This window comes from Anticarsia gemmatalis, chromosome 1 (assembly GCF_050436995.1).
Source record: "Anticarsia gemmatalis isolate Benzon Research Colony breed Stoneville strain chromosome 1, ilAntGemm2 primary, whole genome shotgun sequence".
NCBI classification, from domain to species: Eukaryota; Metazoa; Arthropoda; class Insecta; order Lepidoptera; family Erebidae; genus Anticarsia; species Anticarsia gemmatalis.
In genome coordinates, this window is record NC_134745.1 from 4,268,447 (window position 1) to 4,291,704 (window position 23,258).

At 35.6% G+C, this 23,258-nt stretch overlaps 3 protein-coding genes across 3 annotated transcripts; 2 read left to right on the forward strand and 1 right to left on the reverse strand.

Annotated features, from left to right (window-relative positions):
• The first annotated feature begins 8,284 nt into the window (after nucleotides 1-8,284).
• Nucleotides 8,285-9,511, forward strand: LOC142987449 (natterin-4-like). Its single transcript, XM_076136265.1, has 3 exons — nucleotides 8,285-8,438; nucleotides 8,788-8,984; nucleotides 9,107-9,511. Exons 1-3 carry the CDS (start codon nucleotides 8,435-8,437, stop codon nucleotides 9,455-9,457), a joined length of 552 nt encoding a protein of 183 aa, XP_075992380.1. The 5' UTR covers nucleotides 8,285-8,434; the 3' UTR covers nucleotides 9,458-9,511.
• Nucleotides 9,512-18,145: 8,634 nt separating this feature from the next.
• On the forward strand, nucleotides 18,146-19,198 carry LOC142987529 (uncharacterized). Its single transcript, XM_076136389.1, has 3 exons — nucleotides 18,146-18,298; nucleotides 18,616-18,815; nucleotides 18,904-19,198. Exons 1-3 carry the CDS (start codon nucleotides 18,241-18,243, stop codon nucleotides 19,138-19,140), a joined length of 495 nt encoding a protein of 164 aa, XP_075992504.1. The 5' UTR covers nucleotides 18,146-18,240; the 3' UTR covers nucleotides 19,141-19,198.
• A 1,812-nt stretch (nucleotides 19,199-21,010) lies between these two features.
• On the reverse strand, nucleotides 21,011-21,711 carry LOC142987600 (uncharacterized). Its single transcript, XM_076136516.1, has 2 exons — nucleotides 21,418-21,711; nucleotides 21,011-21,325 (listed from the first exon to the last, which is right to left on the reverse strand). Exons 1-2 carry the CDS (start codon nucleotides 21,694-21,696, stop codon nucleotides 21,086-21,088), a joined length of 519 nt encoding a protein of 172 aa, XP_075992631.1. The 5' UTR covers nucleotides 21,697-21,711; the 3' UTR covers nucleotides 21,011-21,085.
• Nucleotides 21,712-23,258: the final 1,547 nt, after the last annotated feature.

Sequence of the window (23,258 nt, forward strand, 5' to 3'; positions counted from 1 at the left end):
TAAAATGCAAATTCAGTACGCAACAATGTCAAAGAAGCGTAATAAAGGAGTGACGATTTGCACGAAATAAAGGAAAACATTCCGAGTGTTTCAGTCATAAAACTCCATAAAATAAAAAAGCTGGAATGTCATCAGGGGGAACGATCTTAGCAAGTTGTTCGTCCGACTTGAATTACTTCGCCGTCTTGGCATTCATAAACGTGATCGTAATATTTCTCCCTCAAACCACTTTGTTTTCGCGGAAGTTTTATTTGGTAATTTAGTTGGAAGAGGCAAACAAGATAGAAATGACAAAGCTGTAAATATTGCCGTCCTACTGAATTGATGATCAAGTGAAGGGTTCTTGGAACGAAAAAATATGATTTAATCTGTTGAGGAAAAAGTTGAAATTGTTTTTCGTTCTTGTAGTTTATTGTGTTACACTTCGGGCTTATTTTTTGATACAAAAAGGAAAAGGTTTTTTCGTGGAAATCTACTTAAACTTAACATATGTATATAACATGAAATTCTTTTATTTAATAAAGTCTCATGTTTTCATCCTCCTTTCTTCATAAACGAATTTAAACGAAATATTTAATTTATTGTAAATATTTCACTCAGTTCACGGTACAGCATCATTCGTACTTTAGCACGGAATCATTTAAGCTGATTAATCGCTCGAGTAGACTGAACGTTAACGAATTTGCTCGTTAATTCTGTCAATAACACTGATTCACTAAACACCTAAAATGGCGTCTTGATCGCTCATGCACTTCACTGGTTACTGTTTAATTTTGAAGCTGAATAAGGGTCGATTTTTCTGTCATTAGATAATTTTATTCGAGGACTAGATAGAACGTTATTTAGTTATTTAAGAAACTGATTCATTACCAGCGTTTGTTTTCCCGTTCCGTTGTCTAAGCATGAAACTTATTGCCTATTAGCATAAATGAGACCTAGATAAAGTGCTGTGCTCGATTTTACTAATAACTTTTAACAAGTTATTTTAAATCCAAGCCCTACATAAAGTCGTCATCATAAGTGACGACACACACGTATAATTCATATCCTTTAAACAAATATATCAAAAGGAGCTGTTATAGAAATCCGTAGTTATAATCAGACAGGCGTCCGCGTCGCACTAATGCCGATATAAAACGTCATTATAAATCCCCTCGGATTACACCCACCGGAGGGAGGACATTGTGGAATTAGGGATGCGAGGTCACGTACTCGGAATGAAAATAACAAGCTCCTAAATGTATGAACACAGCTAAAATTTCAACTAATCCACAATTTGTCGATAGGAAATTTTATCTGATTGAGATTGAAGTGATGTCTGATGATGATAGCTTTATTTGCAGTTAACAGAAAAAAAAGTTTGTTGCGAAACAATATTAAAGCTTGGATTGGACTGTTGATTTAAGTAGTCGAAATGAGTACCTAAGTACCTTTATATACTTAAGTAATTTTTAATCTAAAACATACTATCCCATCAAAAAAACACAATTTGAGATTAAACAAACTTGACGCATATTTAAGCAGGAAAAACACTTATTGACTGGTTTTATGGATATTGAGCTATTTATATAGATAACTGTTGCTATCTTTATAAATAGCTCAATGCAAAATATCAACACAAAATAAAAATAGAGCAATTCCAAGCGACATTTTAGGGGCGCGCTCGTCAAAACACAAACCTCGTCAGGGGTAGTAAACACGGGGGTGGTTTAGCGCCCCTGACTGTCGGTGACTGCCCCTGACTGCCCCTGACCCGGTGACTCGGTACGTCTCAATCGGAGTCGCCCAACTCATTAACACACGCCTACTATTGACATACGATAAGCACCCGAAATAATATGTACTTATTATAATTTGTTCCAGTCCCGATTTGAACGGTTTGTTAAAACTTTTTGTGCGATGATTTATGTTTCAAGTTTGGTAGCAGATTGGGATGTGTTTTTTGCTGTACTATGCAAAAAATCTCGTCGTAAATATTGTAAATACGGATTTGATTGGAAATAGACTGTTTGTTATTTAATTGTTTCTATTTTATTAAATACTAGCGGACCCGACAGACGTTGTCCTGTCTTCACGTTACTAATAAATTAAAAATTAATTATAAAAACATTGTCCAGCGGACAAAATTGTGAATCTAAACCATTCTCAGATCCCCTTGAACACAAACAAAAAAATCATCAAAATCGGTCCAGTCGTTTAAGAGAAGTTCAGTGACACACTTACAGAAGAATTATAATTATATATAAAGATAATCTACTGCCTGGCATACAATACGAGCGAGTGCATATTTGTTAGTTCAAAACAGAAGTTATGAGAACAATAAAATTTGTCACGATCGTAACTGATTGTTTCTAATTACTATTTTAACGACATCGTTTTGTTTAAAGAATTTCTTTTTAGTGGTTTTTCTGTCTGTTCGTATCTATTTTCATCACATTTTAACTTTGATACACACGTCACATTTTAAGTATGTGTCGTCGTTTGTTTAGATTTAATACTGTAAATAAAGAAATTCAGGTTCGAAACTAAACCGGAAGAAATATAGTTACATGTAAAGTAGTAAATAATAGATCTTTTATTAATAATTATACAGTATTTATTGAAAAAGCAATATAATCAATACAAACCACTAAAAATAAACAGGACAGAAATAATCTAAAATTAACAGATGGAACAAAACCGAATCAGATCAGTACGACAATAAAAGCAATAATGTTACCGATAACAATAATGAGGGTGTTGTAACATTAGTAGCACGTGATGCAGCATGCCTGATTGCTTTCCGAACGATCACCCATAAATAAAGTCCGACACTTCGCCAGTCCGCCAGTCCGCCAGCTCGCCAGTCCGCCAGTCCGTTCTTGATTGCATTCGATGCATAGAATAGCAAATATTGACTCTATAACCACTGTCACGCGTGACGCAATTTCCGAATGGAATATTACGATTGCAGTATTTACTTATGTATTTTCAATTTTGTTCTCTGAGCACGTATTATATTTGGTTTTGCGGATTATGTTGGGGCAGTATGTTGTTGGATTGACACAAGAACAATATGCGTTAATTAAATATAAAAAAATAAATAAACGATGTATTTTTTATTCACATTATAAACTTAAATCTTATGGTTATTTTGGTACACCTCCTCTCTACCTACTTTATTGCTAAAGGATTATTGAAAGACTAGATTTAGTGTTATTAAAATCTTACTCTTACATAAAAATATAGACACGTAGTGAAATCACTATGATGATGTGATGGAACCCACGTCTCCTACGCAGTATTTTAATTTTCTCTATAATTTACACTAAATTAGCCTTTAACACTAATGAATACCCATTTAAAATCCAAATCCAAAATGGGAATCCGAAATTATTTTTTTAAAAGCATTCTTTTGTTTACCATAATGCATACTTCAGTTTACAAGTTAAATATTAATCTTCATCAGGGTAAGGCACGCGACGTTCAGAGACGTTCAGCCCCGTGACTGTCGATGGTATAAGTTCGAAACTATTTTGTTTACAAACTATTCAATTAAGCGGGAACTGTGGAGTGCCAATGGTGTAAAGTTTTGTTGTTGATAACGTGTCATTAGTATTACGTGACACGCGAACTTGTGTACGCTATTATAATTCTAGTTACACCCAATTGGATTACAGAACTGATAAGAGGAAAATTATTGACGATTATGGTGAGAACGAATATAGGTATATTTGCATTGCAAAGTTTGACAGCATGATGAATTATTTTAATAAATTTTATTATTAAAAAAGGTCGTAGTTAGTTCGAAATATTTACACTGGCTGAAAAGTACCAAAAAAAATTGCAACACAAAAAATGTTGTAAAAAATAAAACTCTAATGGCATTAAGTTTTTTTTCCACGCCTTATGGCCAGTACATTCTTGCCGATTCCGAAAAAGTTTGTACCCCCAACCATTATTAAGCTTAAAGCTCTCGCTGACTGCTTCTTATCTTAACTTTAAATCAAATCTTATGTCAGAAAACAGGCTGCTGTTGGATTAACTCATCATCAAAGCTACTGTTCTTTAACACTGTTAACATCGTATGTTATTTTAATTTATAATTGGTCTTAAAATGTAAAGGGATCAGAATAAATCGAAAGACATCATTCGCGTTGAAGTAGCATTGATGCCGGTATTAATTATAATGTTAACGATACACTTCTTAAAAAAACCGTTACTGTAGAAAGGACTTTATGTCGTAAGAGGTAGAGTTGTAAATATAAAAATGTATTTTTGCGATTTATTCCTGATCTCAATTACTCATGTGATTGCGCCGGAGTCGCGGGCTGCGCCAGACTCATATGTCTTGCGCGAGACAATATTATTTATCCGGAGGTACAATGACAAGGCGTAACAACTGCACGCGCACTGTAAACTCCGAGGAGTGGGCGAGTAAATCAACTATTTGCATTCAACTCGGGCGCAGGGCGAGCCACGCAAACGCTCTACGGTTTTTCAGGGTGCTTTGTTTTTTACGACGCGAAAGTACATTTCAGATGATACAGGTTGTTGTTAATTGCGATTTTTAATTAAATGCATCCATATTTATTATTTGTACGCTTATATTGTATCAAACGATCAAAGTTCTGGTGCATATTATTATTAATTTTTGTGATTGTGTAATTAATTTAATTTGAATATCCAAATTCGTGCTCCCATGCCTCTACGATAAACTGTTACTGAACTGCGAATACAAAACCGAGTTGTAAAATAGTCGACGAAGAGGTTAGAATACTTTCGATTAGTAACATACAGTAAGTACAGCACTTGTATCAATCATCACAGCAAATAAAATGCCTGTAAAGCCATAAGTGAACACCCTATTAGTCGGTAAGATTGCGCGCGCGCCTCCAGCCAGGTCTTGTTAGTAACACGCATGCGCGGCGCCGCAGCGAGACAAATGCGACGTCGTTATTTACACCCGCCGTCATACAAGAAACAATCAACTGTTTTACTTATGTATAAGTAAGACAAATATTTGATGGTTTTAGTTAATTTTAGCACTTTTATTACAAGGCTATATTTAGGAAGTCGAACCTTAAAAATGTCGAGAAATACATCCCTCTCAAATTTTTACAACTAAGAACAAAGGATTCATATGTATTTTTAAGAAAAGAAAGAATTGAAAACCGTGATATACTACTACCATATTGGTTTGAGAATATAATTGATATTTAGAAGAACTTATTTGAAAAGCCTTCATCGAAATAAAATGTCAAATACTCTATACAAGAAGCTTTTCTAAAGTCGGTACCATTAAATCGGCTACTAGTCGTTATTTAAATGATAGTCCGGCAAACCTAATAGGGACCCTTGCATGCAAAGTTTGTGACGTATAGAATTTAGAGTGATCCACAGACATCTGCAACTAACGAGCGTCTGTCTAATGCAGCTACTTTATTAATAAAGATTTTTCTTAAATTATTATAATCTCAATCGAGCTTACCAATTCTCATTGGCTCTTTAATACTGCAAGCTGTAGAGGCGCTAATTAATTTTTGAAGTAAAACATTTACCCCCGGTTTCTGAGTACATTTAGCGGTAGTTTATCTATTCAATAGTGTTTTTTATAAGAGTTTTAACGCTATCGAATAGATAAACTGCCGTTAAATGTACCTCAGAAACCGGGGGTTAGATCGTTATATTTAAAATAGTAAATATATAGTGCTACAGTTTTCTCTTAACCACAAACATTTCCGTCGTCCATTTAGTCAAAATACAGCGTGCATTGAGAATAAACACGCGTCATTTCTAATTACGTACCTTACGTGCCAGATGCACTCCACAGAGCATTCGAGAGCGAGTTCAGAGACAATTTACAATCTGCTGAACATTTTAATTGCAGCCCGTTTAAACGTATTACGATTTAAATGTATACGGTCGTTTATCAAAACGTCCTGTCGCTGTACACGAGTAATGAATGAACTGGGAGACAATTCAACTTTATATCGTCGTAAATTATACACTTTTTGTATGTTTTATACTTTGCTTGTTCGGTTTTATCCTCCTCTAGTCCTCAAGTACGTTCGTGGTAAGTTTACCGTGATAGAAATAGGAAATGTTATTCTTAATGCATTTTGCTATGGCTTGTTCGAAGCCTCCGAAGGATATTTCCAGTAGCGATTGATCAGTAGCTGCTGTATTGGTTTGTCAATCATTCTTTCGTTTTTAGGCATAATATTTTTATCTAGGCGTATCTTGTTTCTGCCTAGAAGTCGTAAAAAGCAAAAACGTTCCAAATTTCTGTAATAGATAATCCAAAGTATTTAAAACATTATCCAGTCACAAAAAACGGTACGGTACGTTTATTTTCTGTAGGTACGTAACATTAATAACAGCATTCTATTTCTATAAGCGTAACAAAGTGGCTCACGTCTCATTATCTCGCATAAGACCCAATATCTTTCCCTAATCCCGGCCGCCAGTGAAACTTAATGAAAATCCTGCAAAATAAACCGTTTCGGTCTAAGTCTAGCTTTCTATTAGTATTCTAGACAGACGGCGACTTTATTCAGGTCCCAGCGATGTGCCCTGTGGCAGCCCTGCGGCTATTACTCTCTGAGTTATAGCAGCTTTGCTATCTAGCTGTTACCGTGTACAGACTAGACTGTTAATTTCATAACCAAAAGGAATATCTTAATAAGTCTCCCGGCATTATTTTAGAAATTTAAATGGAAAAAAAAATATCAAGGGAAAAGTGGTTTTATAATATAATTGAAAGTATTTGAAGTATTACTTTAAGACCTTTGATAGTAGTAGTTATAATTACTTATAGTAGTAAAAAGAACTCCAATTTTAGCTTAGATATTATTATACTTTTGTAAACCTACCATTACTTAAATAAATATTACTTATTTCCCAAAACATTCTACACTAACATATTACCAAACAACACAAAGAGTTTTCCACTGATGACAGATTGCAAGCCTTCAACGGCACAAAGCTTTTCAGTTGCAAACAAACTGAAGGAAAATCCGAATACATTAGGAGACGACCTATTTCGTAGAGTAAGGGTCACTGGAGGCACATAAATCATACTAATATAAAATGAATATCATTATAATTGTCATGCAACGAACAGGACTCACTCGCGTTTACGATACGTTTGTAATTTTTCAGTATTTGGTTTCACGAAGGACTGGTTTTGGTGTAAGAACGGAGCGACCAGCGAGCGAAGTTGAGTGGAGATGAATAAAATAAGACAAATCTAATTCTAAAGTTTGTTGAGAGTTTTCACGTTGACAATCAGACTATTTTAACTTAACATTTTTTAGTTTGTTTTACTAAGTCTTTATACTAGTCTTTATATAGGTATAGGCCGGGATTAAATGTAAAAAAAATGTGTATTATAAATACTCCAAAGACATAAAAACAAAACTAAACGATTCTCGGAAGCGCCAACATAGCGTTTCTTTATTAACATTTTACGACTTAATAATAATTTGGCTATAACTTCCATAGCAAATAAAGCTTTTCAAATAATTTACGGTACACCACTTCAAGCTAACGATAAAACGCATAAAATTAATTAACCGGTTCACATAATATCATCATCAAATTATATTCAAGTACCAAAGTATCCAATTTGTGGTAGCAATCTGTGTTGATTGGATCTATTAAAAGTTTAAAATGGTCTTTTAAATTTCACGTGGTCATAAAGTGGTTGTGGTGGTCGCTATTCGTTCCACTGTGGTCTCTCTCTCGCGGTCTGGTCATACATCACGCTAGAGTATGCCAGACCCGTCAGTCTACTTGCGGTTCAATTCTCAAATAGGCATAAATGGTCCCAAATAAAAAGTATGTAATAACGAGCGTAAATATTCTCTAAGTATTGCATGGAGTTGAGTTTTTAATTGTGGGATTAAAAAAACTAAGATTTCTGGATATTTTTTTTATATGAGTCGTTTGATTACGTAAAAAATTAATGTTACGTACGTTATTGCTGTTTAAAAATGTTTACATACACATTTTTTGGCTCACAAATAGTGGCACTTATCACTTCATAATTTTGGTGAGTATCGAAATAATGTGGGGAAGACCTATCGCCCGTCCGGTGAACAAAAAATTTAATTTCAGTGCAGCGTCATGCTATCTAAAAACAGAGGTCACAAACGACAAACGTTGCCAAATTGTTTGAAATTTCCCCAATAATTGTTGTAAAGGAAAACCCGAGTGAAATCCATTTGGAAAATACGTGTATGAGAAATGCCCAAAAATACAGACAAGGGGGTTTATAAAGTGGCGATGCTGAATAATTTTTCAGTGCGCTGATAACTGCGGTAGTGAACACGGTACCTACAGGCAAATCTCAGTCAACTAATCAAGAACATATCCAGCTGCAGCAGTTATCATATATAATTACGGACCACATTGAAACAAACCACAACATTTCATAAAAATCATCTTTACAATGTGTGAGTAAATACCGTTGTCCATCTCATGTTAAAGAAATTACTTTCCGTTTAAAACTTTCCTACTTTACATTTAAAGCAACGACTGGGGTACCTTGCAGAAAAGCACAACAATTAATTATTTCTTGCAATTTCACGCAATGTACTATTTGTCAAACAATGGCGAAATCTTATTTTTTGAAAGACTAGGTTTTAATTCCCATAACGATACTTTCATGGTATGAAATTAAACCCATAACTATCTTTGCTGCCGAGCCAGTTCTCCTCCCAGAATTTAAAAGTGTTGAGTTCATATCATTCCATTTAGAAGTGCAAAATAAATCATTCAAGACAAATATCATTTCATCCACAGCAGGTAACTGGGTACGTGCTTGCAATGGCTGCGTGCCTACCGGTGCCGTCATCGCTGGTGTAGATGTAGATGGTAAAGCGATGTACGTGGCCAGAGCTAAACACGAATCTTACCTCGTTCCCGGCAAACTGGTCGCTACTCACGGAAACGCCTTCATACCCTGGTATGGTAAAGAAATCGCAAAAATGGAGTACGAGGCAAGTACCATACCTTTTTTAACACATCCGTACCCATTGCTGGGTATAAAGTATAATATATCTCTTATTATTTTAATTTAAGCAATATAATAAATAATAACAATTAATTTATCTTATCACAGGTTCTAGTTAACGGCCCCAATAGATGGGTACCCTGCAGTGGAACAAACATCCCTTGTAACGCTGTTGCTGGAGGCATGGAGGAGAACAATACTACTATGTACATCGGCCGCGCGCGGATCGACGGTAGTCTCACCGTCGGCAAAGTGCATTCGTCTTATGGCTGTATCTACTTGTCGTACGGTGGACTGGAGCATCGTTTCAATGAATACGAGATATTGGTCAACGATACAGTGGAAGGCAAGTGTTGTCATAACCACTGTCTCAGCAATACGCATATTCACGTCATAGCAATTGCTCCTTCGTCGTCACTCCCGGCAGCTATATCGCAGTGCCACATGCTCAACCAATAGTGTATAAGAGTTTTTTTATTGTTTGTAAACACAAACATGTCAAAATATTATTATTGGCAACAATAAAGTATATACTCACAAATTCTGTATCCTTTACTTTTATATTAATTGTGTTTAATTTGTAAGTACTTCCATGATAGTCACACTTGACCTCGGCCCTCGGTGGTTACAAAGTTTATAACATCTTCTATCATCGCATTTTCATCTTCGCATTTTTGTGAACTCGAAGGGCTCTTTCAATTTAGACGTTTCGTGTCGTACGGCTGCCGCACGTTAACCGTGCCGCTGGTTATAGCCCGCTGCCGTACCGCTGCGGTACGTTAGCCGTCCGACACCAAACGCCTAAATTGAAAGCGTATCTGACTGCCGTGCGTTTGTATGTTAGTGTTGTTTTAAATTCATGTGACAGCAGTGTAGCCATGGACTCTGACGAAGAAACATTACTGTTAGTGCTCCTGTTAAAAAATATCAAACAGAAACAAAAACGCCGCGCCCGTAAAAGAACACTACCGATGTTTTCATTAACATGTAATTTTGGTGATTTCAATATTCTTTATCCTAGGTTAAAACAAGACCCAAGCAAATTTTTTAATTACTTAAGAATGTCAAGAGAATGTTTCTACGAATTACTCAATAATTCAATTTCATTTATAAATTCTTCCACGTCTATATCATCCATTTTAAGCAAATAATAAACATGAAAATTCAATGAAATTAGCTGTCACGTTTAGTCACCGCACTATTCAACGGCGAAATGAACACGTGGAGCTTGCGACGTTGCCGTCCTGTCGTCGTGCGTTCTCGGTACCGACACCGCACTGTTGCCGCACCGTGCGATTTGTATGAAAACAAATGACCGTCCGTGCACCGTACGACAAACGCACCGGTTCGGCACTGCTGCGGTCCGACACGATACGGCTAAATTGAAAGAGCCCTTATGTAAATATATTGAGGGTAATCTCCAGAAGCATTATACTTGTTTAAAAGAATACTGTACCATTTCGAAGGTGCATTATCCTTGAATAATAAAATATAATTTTTTTTTTGCATTTATATCAATGTTTCTTTCTTAACAAACGCTTACTATTTTTATTCATATTTTTAATTACACTATGCCCTATGGCATATTTTAATTAAACAACTTTGTGATACAATATATTTTATGGTTTCATGTACTTAGTCCGGAAGAATATCTTCTGAAGCTTGAAATTCTCGAAAACGTACTACTGCAATCAGCGTTGTATGAGAAACAATACTATAATAGCGATACCCAGAACGCAGGCAGTTAATTGTCTGTCTATATTTGTGTACGTTGAATTCGAAAGCCGTTTCCAATAACACCATCAGCGTTGAAGCACTACAAGTGTTTTGATCGATAGCTCTCACCCCTCTGTTCTGCACAAATACACTGAATTTGTACCAATCACGAGCTACATGCAACACTGGAATCCTTTAAACGAACATAGAGGGTAGAACTGAAGAACTTCTAAGAAAGTAATACGATATTATGCACTTGCCCCCGGTTTTTTGAGTTTATTTAGCGGTAGTTAATATAAGTATTCGATAGCGTTTTTTTATATGAATTTAAGCGCTATTGAATTGATAAACTACTTACCTCAGAAACCGGGGGATGTCATCAAATTGGCGAGTACAATCTAGCATTTAAATATTGTTCGGTCAGCTTTTCCGATATATTTATTCCAGGATGTCCTCCTTCGAGGGTCTTCTCTTAAGATAGGTGTGAGAGAAATGAAGCATTGAATCTACCCCACAGGGTTGGCTACTTTGTTTACCTACCTGTTTGAAGAATTTCGTAATGAGATAGAAGCATTCGTGTGATCGTCATTCGAGCAATGTTTTAGTGTGTTATATTAAAGACCATAAATCGTGTTCAGCTTTTACAGCATGTTTCGTACTAATGCAAAATATAGTATGACTTTAAACGAACAATTTCGTTTCTAACGAGAGCATAGTATACCAAGTTAACAAAAACACTTTCCGATAGAAGCTAAGAAGGGTAGTGGGCGTGAAGCGGCGCGGGCGCAGGTCCGGGCACCGATTGTATGTAGATACTGTAGACGCTGCAAGCGGAGTGGAGGCTTCGAGCAATAAAACAAAGATGTAAACAAACAAGCACCGACGCCGCGTCATCGTTATCACGCGCTTTATTAATTATTCCTTGTTTCGAATGGAGTGGAGTCGTTATTGGATGTTTTCTTTTGGTTTAAAAGTGATCCAGTCTTTAATGTTCTTCTTAACTTGTATTATGTCTAAACACAAATGTATTTTTTTATTAGCCCTTTAAGTGTCCCACTGCTTGGCAAATGCCTTCTCTCTTTATTTAATTTATTTTTGAATTAATATTATTTAATCTTCTTTTTGTATATCCCTTTGCATTTATCAAGCATTTCCTCTGGCCTATGGACTGCAATCTGAAAAAAACATCTTTTATCGACTACTCTACTTAAGATGTTGGTGCGACTCTACACATTTATTGTTCAACAGACATGATTATCGCCTCGTCACCGTCTGTCTGTCGCACTCTTAATAGTTTTACAATCGATGTTATTAAACAACCATTTGTGAGAGTACTTATGAGTACGTACCTACATACGTTTATTTTAAGCGCTGATTTTTGGACAACGAGGATTTTTGTCGACTAACTTTTAGTTAAATAAAATAAAAATAAATGCAACCCATTAATGTCCTACTGCTGGGCAAGTGTCTCCTCCCATAATGAGGGAGGGGTTAGGCCTTGAGTCCACCATGCTGGCCAAGTGCGGGTTGGGGACTTCGCATGCCCTCTTTTATTTATGAAGCTCATAAACTTTTAGTTATGACAAATGAATCTAGTCATCATTTGGGCTCTAATATATCTCAAGTTACTACTTGGAGTAAATACTATTCAGGACTGTCCACTGAACCCAGCACTTATTTTGGTACCCGTTTTTGTTTTGATTGGATGATACTAACAACACTTAATTCATTATTAAACTGGCTAGCTCTCTATATATTTAATGACTCCAAAATAAAATTAATAAAGATATAAATAAAGGAAAATATATCAGACATTTTATCTTAATTTCAGTATAAATTGAGGACAAATTACGATTTGTAAGTAAATTAAGGCTTTGAGTTTATCAAAGAGATTTAATTTATTTAACGATATAGATAACAAATTGCCATTTCCTTCACAAATAGATAAAACCTTCAACTTTGAATGAGTTGTGGGCACGATAACCTTCACATTTTATTGCTTAATATGCTAATTTACAAAAAGCTTAAAATATACCTAATAATTTTAAAGAAGGCACATTCCAAATATTATTTTCAACTTCATTTTTATTGATAACTAAAGATTTTAAATTTTTGTAGTTATAATCTACATGCGACTTCATCTTCCCCAGGTAAAAAGTATATTATATTTTAATCCAGGTTACAAGCTAACAACACTGTACCATTTCGTTAAAATATATATGTTTCAAAAGTGAGAAGTGAAAGAGTAACAAACAAACATACACACATCCATCCATCCATCGAAACATACAAATTTTTGCGTTTGTAATATTAGTATGATAGTACGTTAAGTTTAATACAACCTTTAAGTTCCACCGCTAGAACCTACAGACATTCAAAACTACGACGTAAATTATATTTTTCTTAATCATTATCCGACTTGTAATATAAGCTTTCTGTAAGTGCCTGTATAAGGTAACTGATTGAAATTACTTCTTTGTTTCACTTGAAACTTGGTATCCGAATCGTCAGGCCAACGTTTTCTCAACCTTACTTATATGAACCATAATTACAAGAACTAAGTCTTGTAACAAAGTGCGTAGGAGTCGTTACATCACGTCATGCACGGGACGGAAGTGTCTCATGACGGTCATGCATAATGCATGACGGGGAACGTTCGGATAATCGCGTCAATACTGTTTGTTAGTCAAATAAGCCATTGTGAACACATCTGATATGGGAATCGGAGATATCGCCCGCCTATTACCTGACTATGAGTGGGATATTTTGTAAAAATATGTTAATTTTTATAACTCGAGTCACAATAGAGATGTAAGATTGTTATTGTTGAGTATTATACAAATTGTAAATTGATATTCTAACATTCGGATGCACATAGTGGTAACCCCACCGAGACAAAAATATAAGAGATTGGACACTATCATAACGTCTATTGTACAAACACCAAAAGTCACTGAACAGATCAAATTAACAAAACACCTGTACACAATAAAATGCCATAAGTTATAGTCGCAACTGAGAACGAAAATAGCCTTAACACCGGAAAATTGTGTACAAGTAAAAGTTTTGTAAATTTGATCCAGTTCAGCGACTTTTGGAGTTGACTGTACCTAAATACATTACGCCACGAATGTAATATCTGAAAATGTATGAAATATATTCGCGTTTTACCGTTTACAACGTCGTTCAAAAGGGATTAGGCTATTGCTGTATATTACAGGTTACATTAGAAATTACTACTTTGCCCTTCACGGGACTCAAACTAGAGACTTCGTGATCAGCAGTCGTAAGAGCAAAGCAATATAACATTTAAAGTTCAATTTCTTTCCACCGACTCATCGGGATCTATAAATATAAAACACTAATAGGTTTAAAATAACATCTACACAATTAATTACTACTTATAATCAATTCATATATTAACATTTCCTATTGCGTTGGTCTTGTCGTACTAGTGTTTACAACTTTCTTACTTCCTGTGCTGTCCATTTACGGCACAGGCTCTTCTAATAGTATTTTATTGCGTCTACGTATTCATACTAGTTACTAATACTAGTAAAACTTATGTTAGTTATGTTTAAAATATCTGTTATGATGATTTATGATCTATCCGACTTATTTTGGCCTCAGGTGCTGATCCGCACGGATTTGGCTTATATAGACAAATTAGCAGAAAACTTACTTGTGCAGTGCGGGCAGGTGAGTTTATTTATTTATTTATTATGGATCTCCAACAAGAAACACACTTTACAAAAACAGAATTACATGCAATGTGAGATAAAAGTTAAGTGCTTTCTCAATTACAGGAGATCACAGCACTAATATAATTATAAACAATGGCAAACTAATACCGTAAATACGTAAATAATTGTAATTGTTGCATAAAGGTCAAGTCAATGTTGATTTGATTTCTGAGTTTTAGCGAGAGGATAAAAAAAACGAAAGCACGTAGCTTGAAATCTGGAACTAACAGTACGTAGGTACATAAACCGAAATAAAACAGAAAAAATGCGGGACAATTTCGTGATTCATACACAAAAATGTAAAATACAAATGACATTACTCATTCTCGTGTGTAACTGTGGTGGGAACAGGCGTAAATTAAATCACTGTTCCTTTTATACCTGTTCCTGACAAAATTCCGTGTCCACGCTAACTACCGACATGGCGACATGTAAATTGTAGAATATTAATCGTTTTTATACGACGCCGACGTCCGGATGCTTCGGCTGTGAATTCACAGCTAATGTTTATTATGTCCGATTACATGTTATTTGTGCACGAGTCTGTTTATTTAGTTTTATAAGGTTACTGTAATATGCATATTTTTTATATCTTGCAGTATATACATACATATATTATATACATACGTTTCAGTGTATAAGTGTCTGTTACCTAGATAGTTTGGTTATCAGAAGAATGTAAGTATGTAAGAAGTAGAATGTAAGTAGTAGATATGGTTTCAATATATTGTGCCTATGAAATTAGAACCAGCCACGCTAAAACAGTTAATGTTCATAGTAATATGTCATAAGCTTTTATATTGTTGTTATTATTTTCATAGGCATAACATAGTTTTGCACATTAAAACAAAGAAATGACTGATATCACACATTCAACTATTTTGTCTGTATTTCAAATGGTGTGCAAGAATTTTCGTTCGTAAATTTCAAAGGACCCACAAAAGCGGACCACGTAAAACAACCTCTTGGTTTTAGCAAATTAATAGGGCCTACTTCCCTAATCTATTATCGAAACCCTCACCCGTTTCCATAGTCATTAGGCCGGGCACTAACTACTAACTGCCTTCATCCGTACTTAATTCAACTCCAAAGAAAACTAGTAATTTATGCCTAACACATTACTCCAATTGCCAAATGTACCTTACTTAAAGGAGTTCCCACTTTCTATTTTGAGCTTTATATATTCTACGTTAAGACTGAATTTGCGTTATCAGATTGGCCTGTTATTTTAATACCTCAGCTATTCTAGCCCAGTGTCCCCTCATGGTCCGGTGAACAGCGGACGGGGCACTTAATTACGTGATAGTGGCGGTCCATTTTAGTAACACTCCCTCTTCAAGTGTTTCGCACGTGTGCTGCCACAGGGTAGAATTATACTGCATAAACTACATTCAAATTTCAAATGCAGATAGCATTTTCGACGTTTACATTTTACTCTGTGGCAGTCCGGTAGCAATTTTCACAAGAGCTATTTTGGCGACCATGTGTTGGTTTGACAATACAATTTAAGGGTACAGTACAGGGTGTGTCTTAGATTTGGGGCTATCGTCGCTTTAATTAATTCAATCTTAATGGTTCTGCGGAATTAGTAATTTGTTAGTTTCGGGAGTAATGCGTTTAGTTGAATTAATGTTATTACAGAGTGCAGGATCATCTACCAGACAGAGTGGACCAAGTGGCACAACACATTTGTTAAAATGTGCATTCAATCCTCTCAATAAATCAGAGTCTACAAGCTAACAATAACTGTATTAGATACTAAAAGAATTGTAAATTATTCATATTAAATTGTGAAATATTTGCAACGCGATGACTGAAAAAGCGTAGGTGCTTCCATTTACATCACGATTTTATTCACAATATTCTATTTAGGTTTCTTAATGACATTACAGAACGGATGTTCTGATCGCAAATTATAGTCAATAAAAATATTATTAATGTGTATAACACCATTACATTGAAATATGATTTGATAAACGAGTATGTCAGTAATCGTGGTCAAAGTAGCCATTTGAAATAAAAATATGATTTAACGTCCATTTCATTGTTTCCTGTCTGAATTTAAGAAAAATAATAGAATCTGAAAAGAAAACAAACCAAAGTTTGAGAGGACAAACGGTCGTGGTGGATTTGAAATGGAACAAATCGCAATCACGAAGGATTGCGCCCGAATCCTATTCTACTCACATATCTACGGACGGTCGGTTGTATAAGAGCCGTCTTGTTGTACACCCATTTCCCTTTATCGCCTTCATTGCAGAGGGTTGAGGGGGGCGCGGTAGGTCGAGTTCGTTTGGTGCGCAAACGCGTGAAGGGGTCGCGTGAATGACATTTGCGTAAGCGGCTGCCCGCCCTCAAGATTAGCTCTACGATGATTCCCGTCTGCTAGACTCTTGAACAACGAGAACTGTTGGAGCCTATCAATGCGTTTTTGATATTATAATATCTGTACATATACCTCTATAATGTTGAAGATGACAATTGAAAGGATACTTATTAAAATAATTTATAAGCTAGCGAAATGCACAAAAATATTTATTTCGAAAAATTTTTAATTACAAACATCTGAATTATTTGACATGTATGATTTTTGTTAGTCTCTTCCAAAAAACCACTAGAGGAAAGCTCTAATATTCAGTTCTTGTGCGAAAACTGTTAACAAAAGAAAGCAACTGCAGGACAACTGATTTCTGAAAAATGATATGAAAATGCATCTTAGAAACATTAAGAGGCAGTTTCACAGTGCACAATTAGATTTTAGATAAACAGTAAGGTAATAACTTGACAGCAAATGTATCAAAACAACTGGCAAAATTCCATCTAATAAACTATTAGACACATATTTAATATGCAGCCAGGCATGTGACAAGTCTACTCGTATGTTTTCTCTGTTCAATCAAAGGGAAGCCTTAAGCGGATCCCTAATTTAACTGTATTGTCGGTGTGTTGCGATGAACTAGTTGTTAAACCAATAGCAATATGGCCGAATGGAAATAACACAAAAATAAAACTAAAGGGTGAAACGTTTTTTTAACACCAAAAAATAAAATATTGTGTTAATTACACCAGTCTTTAAAGGCTCAAGGCTACCCATAGCTGCTCTATGTTAGCAGGTTTCCTCCCAAGTATCGAGCAATTTTTCTAGTTCTAGGCTATTCATTTGAGAATTACGCCGAAATATTTTGTAGTTTAAGTATTATTCGAAGAACTTACGAGTCAGTATTCAATTGTTTACATAACTATCTTATCAAGCACTTGATATTACTGTCATAGTCACAATAATTATGATGACACTTATATCAATATTGAATAACTAATATTACAATTGCGAAGATCTGTCTGTTGGGCATGGACGGCAATAGTTGAACTTAGGATCATACCGTTGCTCTGTTTTTCAAGAATCTACTCTTAAACAGCTGAATAAAGGGACAAGTATAATAACGTGCGATGCTAGTCTTATAAATGAGAAATAAAAAGCAATTTAACTACGGTATTGTACTGCTCAGCAAGGAATAGAAACCCTTACCACTTAAACCATCTCTCTCTCTACTATCGCGGGAAAAAAGTTGTAAAAGTTTTTGCACGAAAATCAAAGTAATGTTGTCGGGCAAAGTTGTTAAAATGTAGTTATATTGTTATATGAAATGAATAGATAAAGATATTATTATGATAGGACAATTCAAAAACGGTATATATAGTTGTCGAGGTTTTATATCTGGTACTTACTTTCTTATTAACGAAGGTGGTGTATACTGCAATAATTAATCAAGCACTCTTCTAATCATGTCATTGTATTATTATTTATTATTTGTTTTCATCAATTTACTCATGTGTTCATACGGTGAGTGACTGTTGATTTGGTTTTATTTTCTTTAAAAGAGTTGCAGTTCTCAATTCGTTTGTGTTTTTTTTTTCAATATGCTATCTTCGAAAGGTCTACGCACCATTTCACCATGCACCTGCATATGACAATTTACTATTGAGAATACTCTAAATATTAAATCGAAAAGCCCAATAGCACTTTACCCGACCTGGATATTGAGCTGGTCCGAGCGGCAGTGTATGCGACCACGCATGCACTGCCACTCAGACCGCGGCTCAGAAGCAGTTGCTAATACTTAATAACTTTACATAAAAATATTGTATTATCATCCGCAGCAAGTGGTATCTGGGTAAGTGCCAGTGGTGGAGTGATACCCGACGGTGCAGTCATTGGTGGAGTAGACAATGAAAATCGACCATTATTCGTGGTCAGGGCTCGCGTAGACGATAACGTGGTGCCTGGAAAACTAGTCACAACTTTCGCTTATTCCCATATACCCTGGTATGGCAAAGAAATTCAAAGAGCCCAGTACGAGGTGAGTATCATATTTTTATTATTTTTTGATGTTAGGCAATATAAGAATAGTAACGCAGCAATTATGAATGAGTGTTTCCGCTTTACAGGTTCTTATCAATGGCCCGAACCGATGGGTACCCTGCCGTGGAAAAAACATTCCCAGTAACGCTTTTCGTGCAGGCGTGGAAAGTGGAACAGCGATGTACATCTGCCGCGGTCACGTGCTGGGTGTTCGTACCGTCGGGAAAGTGCATTCGGGATATGGCATCTGCTACTTGCCTTTCGCTGGCAATGAGCACAGTATCTCTGCATACGAAATATTGGTCGAGGATGCGAACTGTTGATCCACTCACACGTTTTGCTACGACACACGTCCAATCAGACCAAGAGACTTTGTGTTTTGTATCTACCAAATATTAATAACAATAAATAAAATATACTCTTGCATTCGGTTTTATTTGAAATGTAAATATCACAACATTGCTTTTAGTTCGTAAACACTCGTATGATAACAATAAAGTTAGATATTAAAAGATAACAATAAAGTTATACTAAGCATTAGTTATTAATGACATTCTAGAAAACACCATAAAAGAATTGACCTTACATTAGGACATTATTGTAATGAAAACATTAAGAACATGATGTAGGTACCCAGGTTAAATCCAGAACAATGAAAAAAAAAACAACACCAAGACTTGGAAGGAACCAGACCAAACATCCTACCTCCTGCGGCCTGATGAACCTTCTCCTCCGAATAACTTCAACATAACTAAAAAATCTTATAATAAAAAGGCATTACTTCAATGTATTATTGTTCCGACTACTTTCTCAACATGTGGCACAGAAGTGAACCTGCATAATCTTTCTTATATGTAAAATTTCCATGTCACAATGTTAGTATAGAAAAATGACGTCACAGTGTCTTATTTTCCTTCGTGTCAGTTCGTATCAGTTTTCAGTCTGCAATTATAACACGATTTACGAAAAAAGTTGTACAACGTGAGCATTTTTGATGAACCTTTTTTTCAAGAATACAAGTTTAATATTTTTTATTAGCCCAGTCAACTAAACAATTATATAAAAGGGTGCACGATTGTTGTCGTTGTAAAGGTGACGAGAGTCAATAAAAGTTTGAACTGTGAAGCATAATTATGGTCCTCAGCAATTCAATAGTTCCTGCAAATTACGCCAGGGAATGGTTAGTTTTCATTTATAATTTGTCGATAACTACTTAGTCAGTTGTCTATAGTTGATAGCAGTAGTACATCGCTCTACTGAAAAATGCTAAAGGTAATTCAAATAATTATTAATCTTTGGTACTCACTTACAGATATAAACGCATCTATAACCGTACCGATGGCGACCGGTATGGCGATGGCGATCTGTACATCTATACTAATATTATAAAGCTGAAGAGTTTGTTTGTTTGAACGCGCTAATCTCAGGAACTACCGGTGCGAATTAAAAAACTTCTTCTTTTACTGTTGGATAGCCTGTTTATTGAGCAAGGCTATATAACATCAAGCTGCGACCAATAGGAGCAGAGTACCTGTAAAAAATGTTAAAAAAAGGGGAAAAATATGACCCACCCATTCTCTCTTATGTGACGCAAGCGAAGTTGAGCGAGTCAGCTAGTTTTATATAATACTAGCTGACTTTCCGTAGAAAAGGTTTCCCGTAGTAAAAAAATATCTTATGTGTGAATCTAGATTAATATCAGTTATCAAGTTTCGTACAAACTTTTATCCCCTATTTTATCTCCTTAGGGGTGGAATTTATAAAAATCGGATCAAAATTATGCTTATTTATCTATTATATATTTTATCTCTTAGCGGATGCCTACGTCATAATATCAATTCAATTCAATATTGAAGTTATTTGGAGGAAAAGGTTCATCAGACGGAAGATTGTCGTTTGGTCCCGTTCCTTCCAAGGCTTGGTGTTATTTTTGAGTGATTTTCCATTATTCTGCAATATCTGGATTTAACCTAGGTCTGGATTTAATCTGTTCATCACAATATTGTCTTAATTATTTTTTATGTTTTTCCTGTATTGTCAGACTAATATTAAGAGTAATAAAATATTGGAATTTCCAATGCGTGAGTGTTTAGTATTAACTTCATTGTTATCTTTTAATGTCTTCATACGAGCATTTACGAACTAAACGCAAATAAGTTGCAATATTCACAAGTACAAATAAAGCCAACAAAATGCAAGTGTATATCATTTATTGTTATTTGTTTGATCAGACGTGAGACGGAGCAATTGATATAGTAAATACAGTGGTCAGCATATCCCATCGTCGACCAATAACTCGTATTCAGTGAAACTGTGCTCCGCTCCCCCGTAACACAAGTAGCAGGTGCCACGTTCCGAATGCATTTTCCCGACGGTGAGGGAACCCTGTATGCGAGCGCGGCAGATGTACAACTTTACTCCGTTCTTTTCCACGCCTCCAGGAAAAGCGTTACCGGGAATGGTTTTTCCGCGGCAGGGTACCCATCGGTTCGGGCCATCGATAAGAACCTGTAAAGCGGAAACACTCATTAATAATGGCTGCGTTACTTACTATTCTTACATTGCCTAACTTCAGAAATTAACAGGAGTATGATACTCACCTCGTACTGGTTTATAGCGATTTCTTTACCAAACCAGGGTATTAGGGTAAAACCGAAATTTGCGACTAGTTTTCCGGGCACCAGGCAATCTTCTATGCGAGCCCTGGCCACGAACATCGCTGCACCATGTGAATCTACTCCACCAATGACTGCACCGTCGGGTACCACTCCACCACTGGCACTCACCCAGGTACCACTTGCTACGGGTGATATTAAAATATTTTTATGTAAAGTTATAAAATAATAGTCACTGCCTCTGTGGTCTGAGAGGTAGTGCATGCGACCAGGCTCAATTTCCAAGTACAGTGCTATTACTGCTATTGGGCTTTTCTATTTAATATTTGGAGCATTCTCAATAGTAAGTTGAATGTGTATGGTGCTGCGGGCGTACACCTTTCAGGGATAACAGCCTTGATGCTATTACCAATAAAATTAGCTACTATTGCACGAATTTTAATTGCATTAAAAAAATAGCAAGTGCATTGAGATCTGCATCTTTTTAAGAAAATAAAACCAAATTAACAGTCACTCACCGTACGAACACATGAGTAAATTGATGAAAACAAATAATAAATAATAATACAATGACATGATTAGAAGAGTGCTTGATTAATTATTATTGCAGTAAACACCACCTTCGTTAATAAGAAAGTAAGTACTAGATATAGAACCTCGACAATTATATATACGGTTTTTGGATTGTCCTATCATAATTAATATCTTTATCTATTCTCTTTATATAACAGTATACTTAACAACATGTTATAAACTTTGCGCGGCAATATTTCTTTGTTTTCCGAGTATAAGAAAGTAAGAACTCCTAATACTTTTACGACTCTTTGTTTTCCGTAATAGTAGAGTGGTCTAAAATGCCTCTATCATACAAGTGGCCGAGGGTTTCCACCAATGACGCTCGAAGTTACGTGGGTATTGAAAATTAATTACTTATCACAAGTTTTAACAATGGTAGAAAGTGTCGCTATTAAATATTGCCTGCCAGACATCTTTACAATTAGTTTTCGACAGTATTCTAATTGCCAAACCCAATCTTTATTACAGGATTCTATTCCTTGCTAAATATGGTAACGTGGTAAAATTGTTTTTTTATTTCTGATTTATAAGACTAGCTGCATACGTTTCTAGGTTTGTCCCTTTATTCAGCCGTTAAAGGGTAGATTTAAAAAAAAACAGAGTAACGGTATGATCCTTAGTCTTCAACTAATGCTATCCATGCCCAACAGACAGATCTTCGCAATTTGTAATATTAGTTATTCATAGTTAATATACATAAGTGTGGTTAACGCAATTATTGTGACTATGACAATAATATGAAGTGCTTGATAAGATAGTCATGTAAGTAATTAAATACTGACTCGTTAAGGACGGATTGTTGATGTAGTTTCTATCAGCGCGCGGCCGGTGTAGTCTCGCCCTTATCAGTGCCTCCAGAAAAAAAAAAAGAATGTTTCATCGGCGTGTTCAGTGTTATTACACAGTATAGAAATATAAAATATTTTTAGTTTTGGTCAGTGTTTCGTCCTATTGATTTAATGTTTACGTAAATCAATTTTGTGGTACAGTTGACACCATAAGTTTAGTTACATAAATATTAAATCAAGGATTCAGTAAAACGAAATCTAGTTTTGTAAAAAATATGATTCGGTATAAAATCAGCAAAGACACCACACCGGCAAGGCACTATTTTGCCGGGAACTAGGCAGTTGTCGTAATAAACGTTGGCCACGAACATTGCTCTATCATCTAAATCTACCCCAGCGGGAACTGCATTATCGGGCGTCGAGCCCCTACTAACCTTATCCCAGTATGGACCCGCAGCGGAT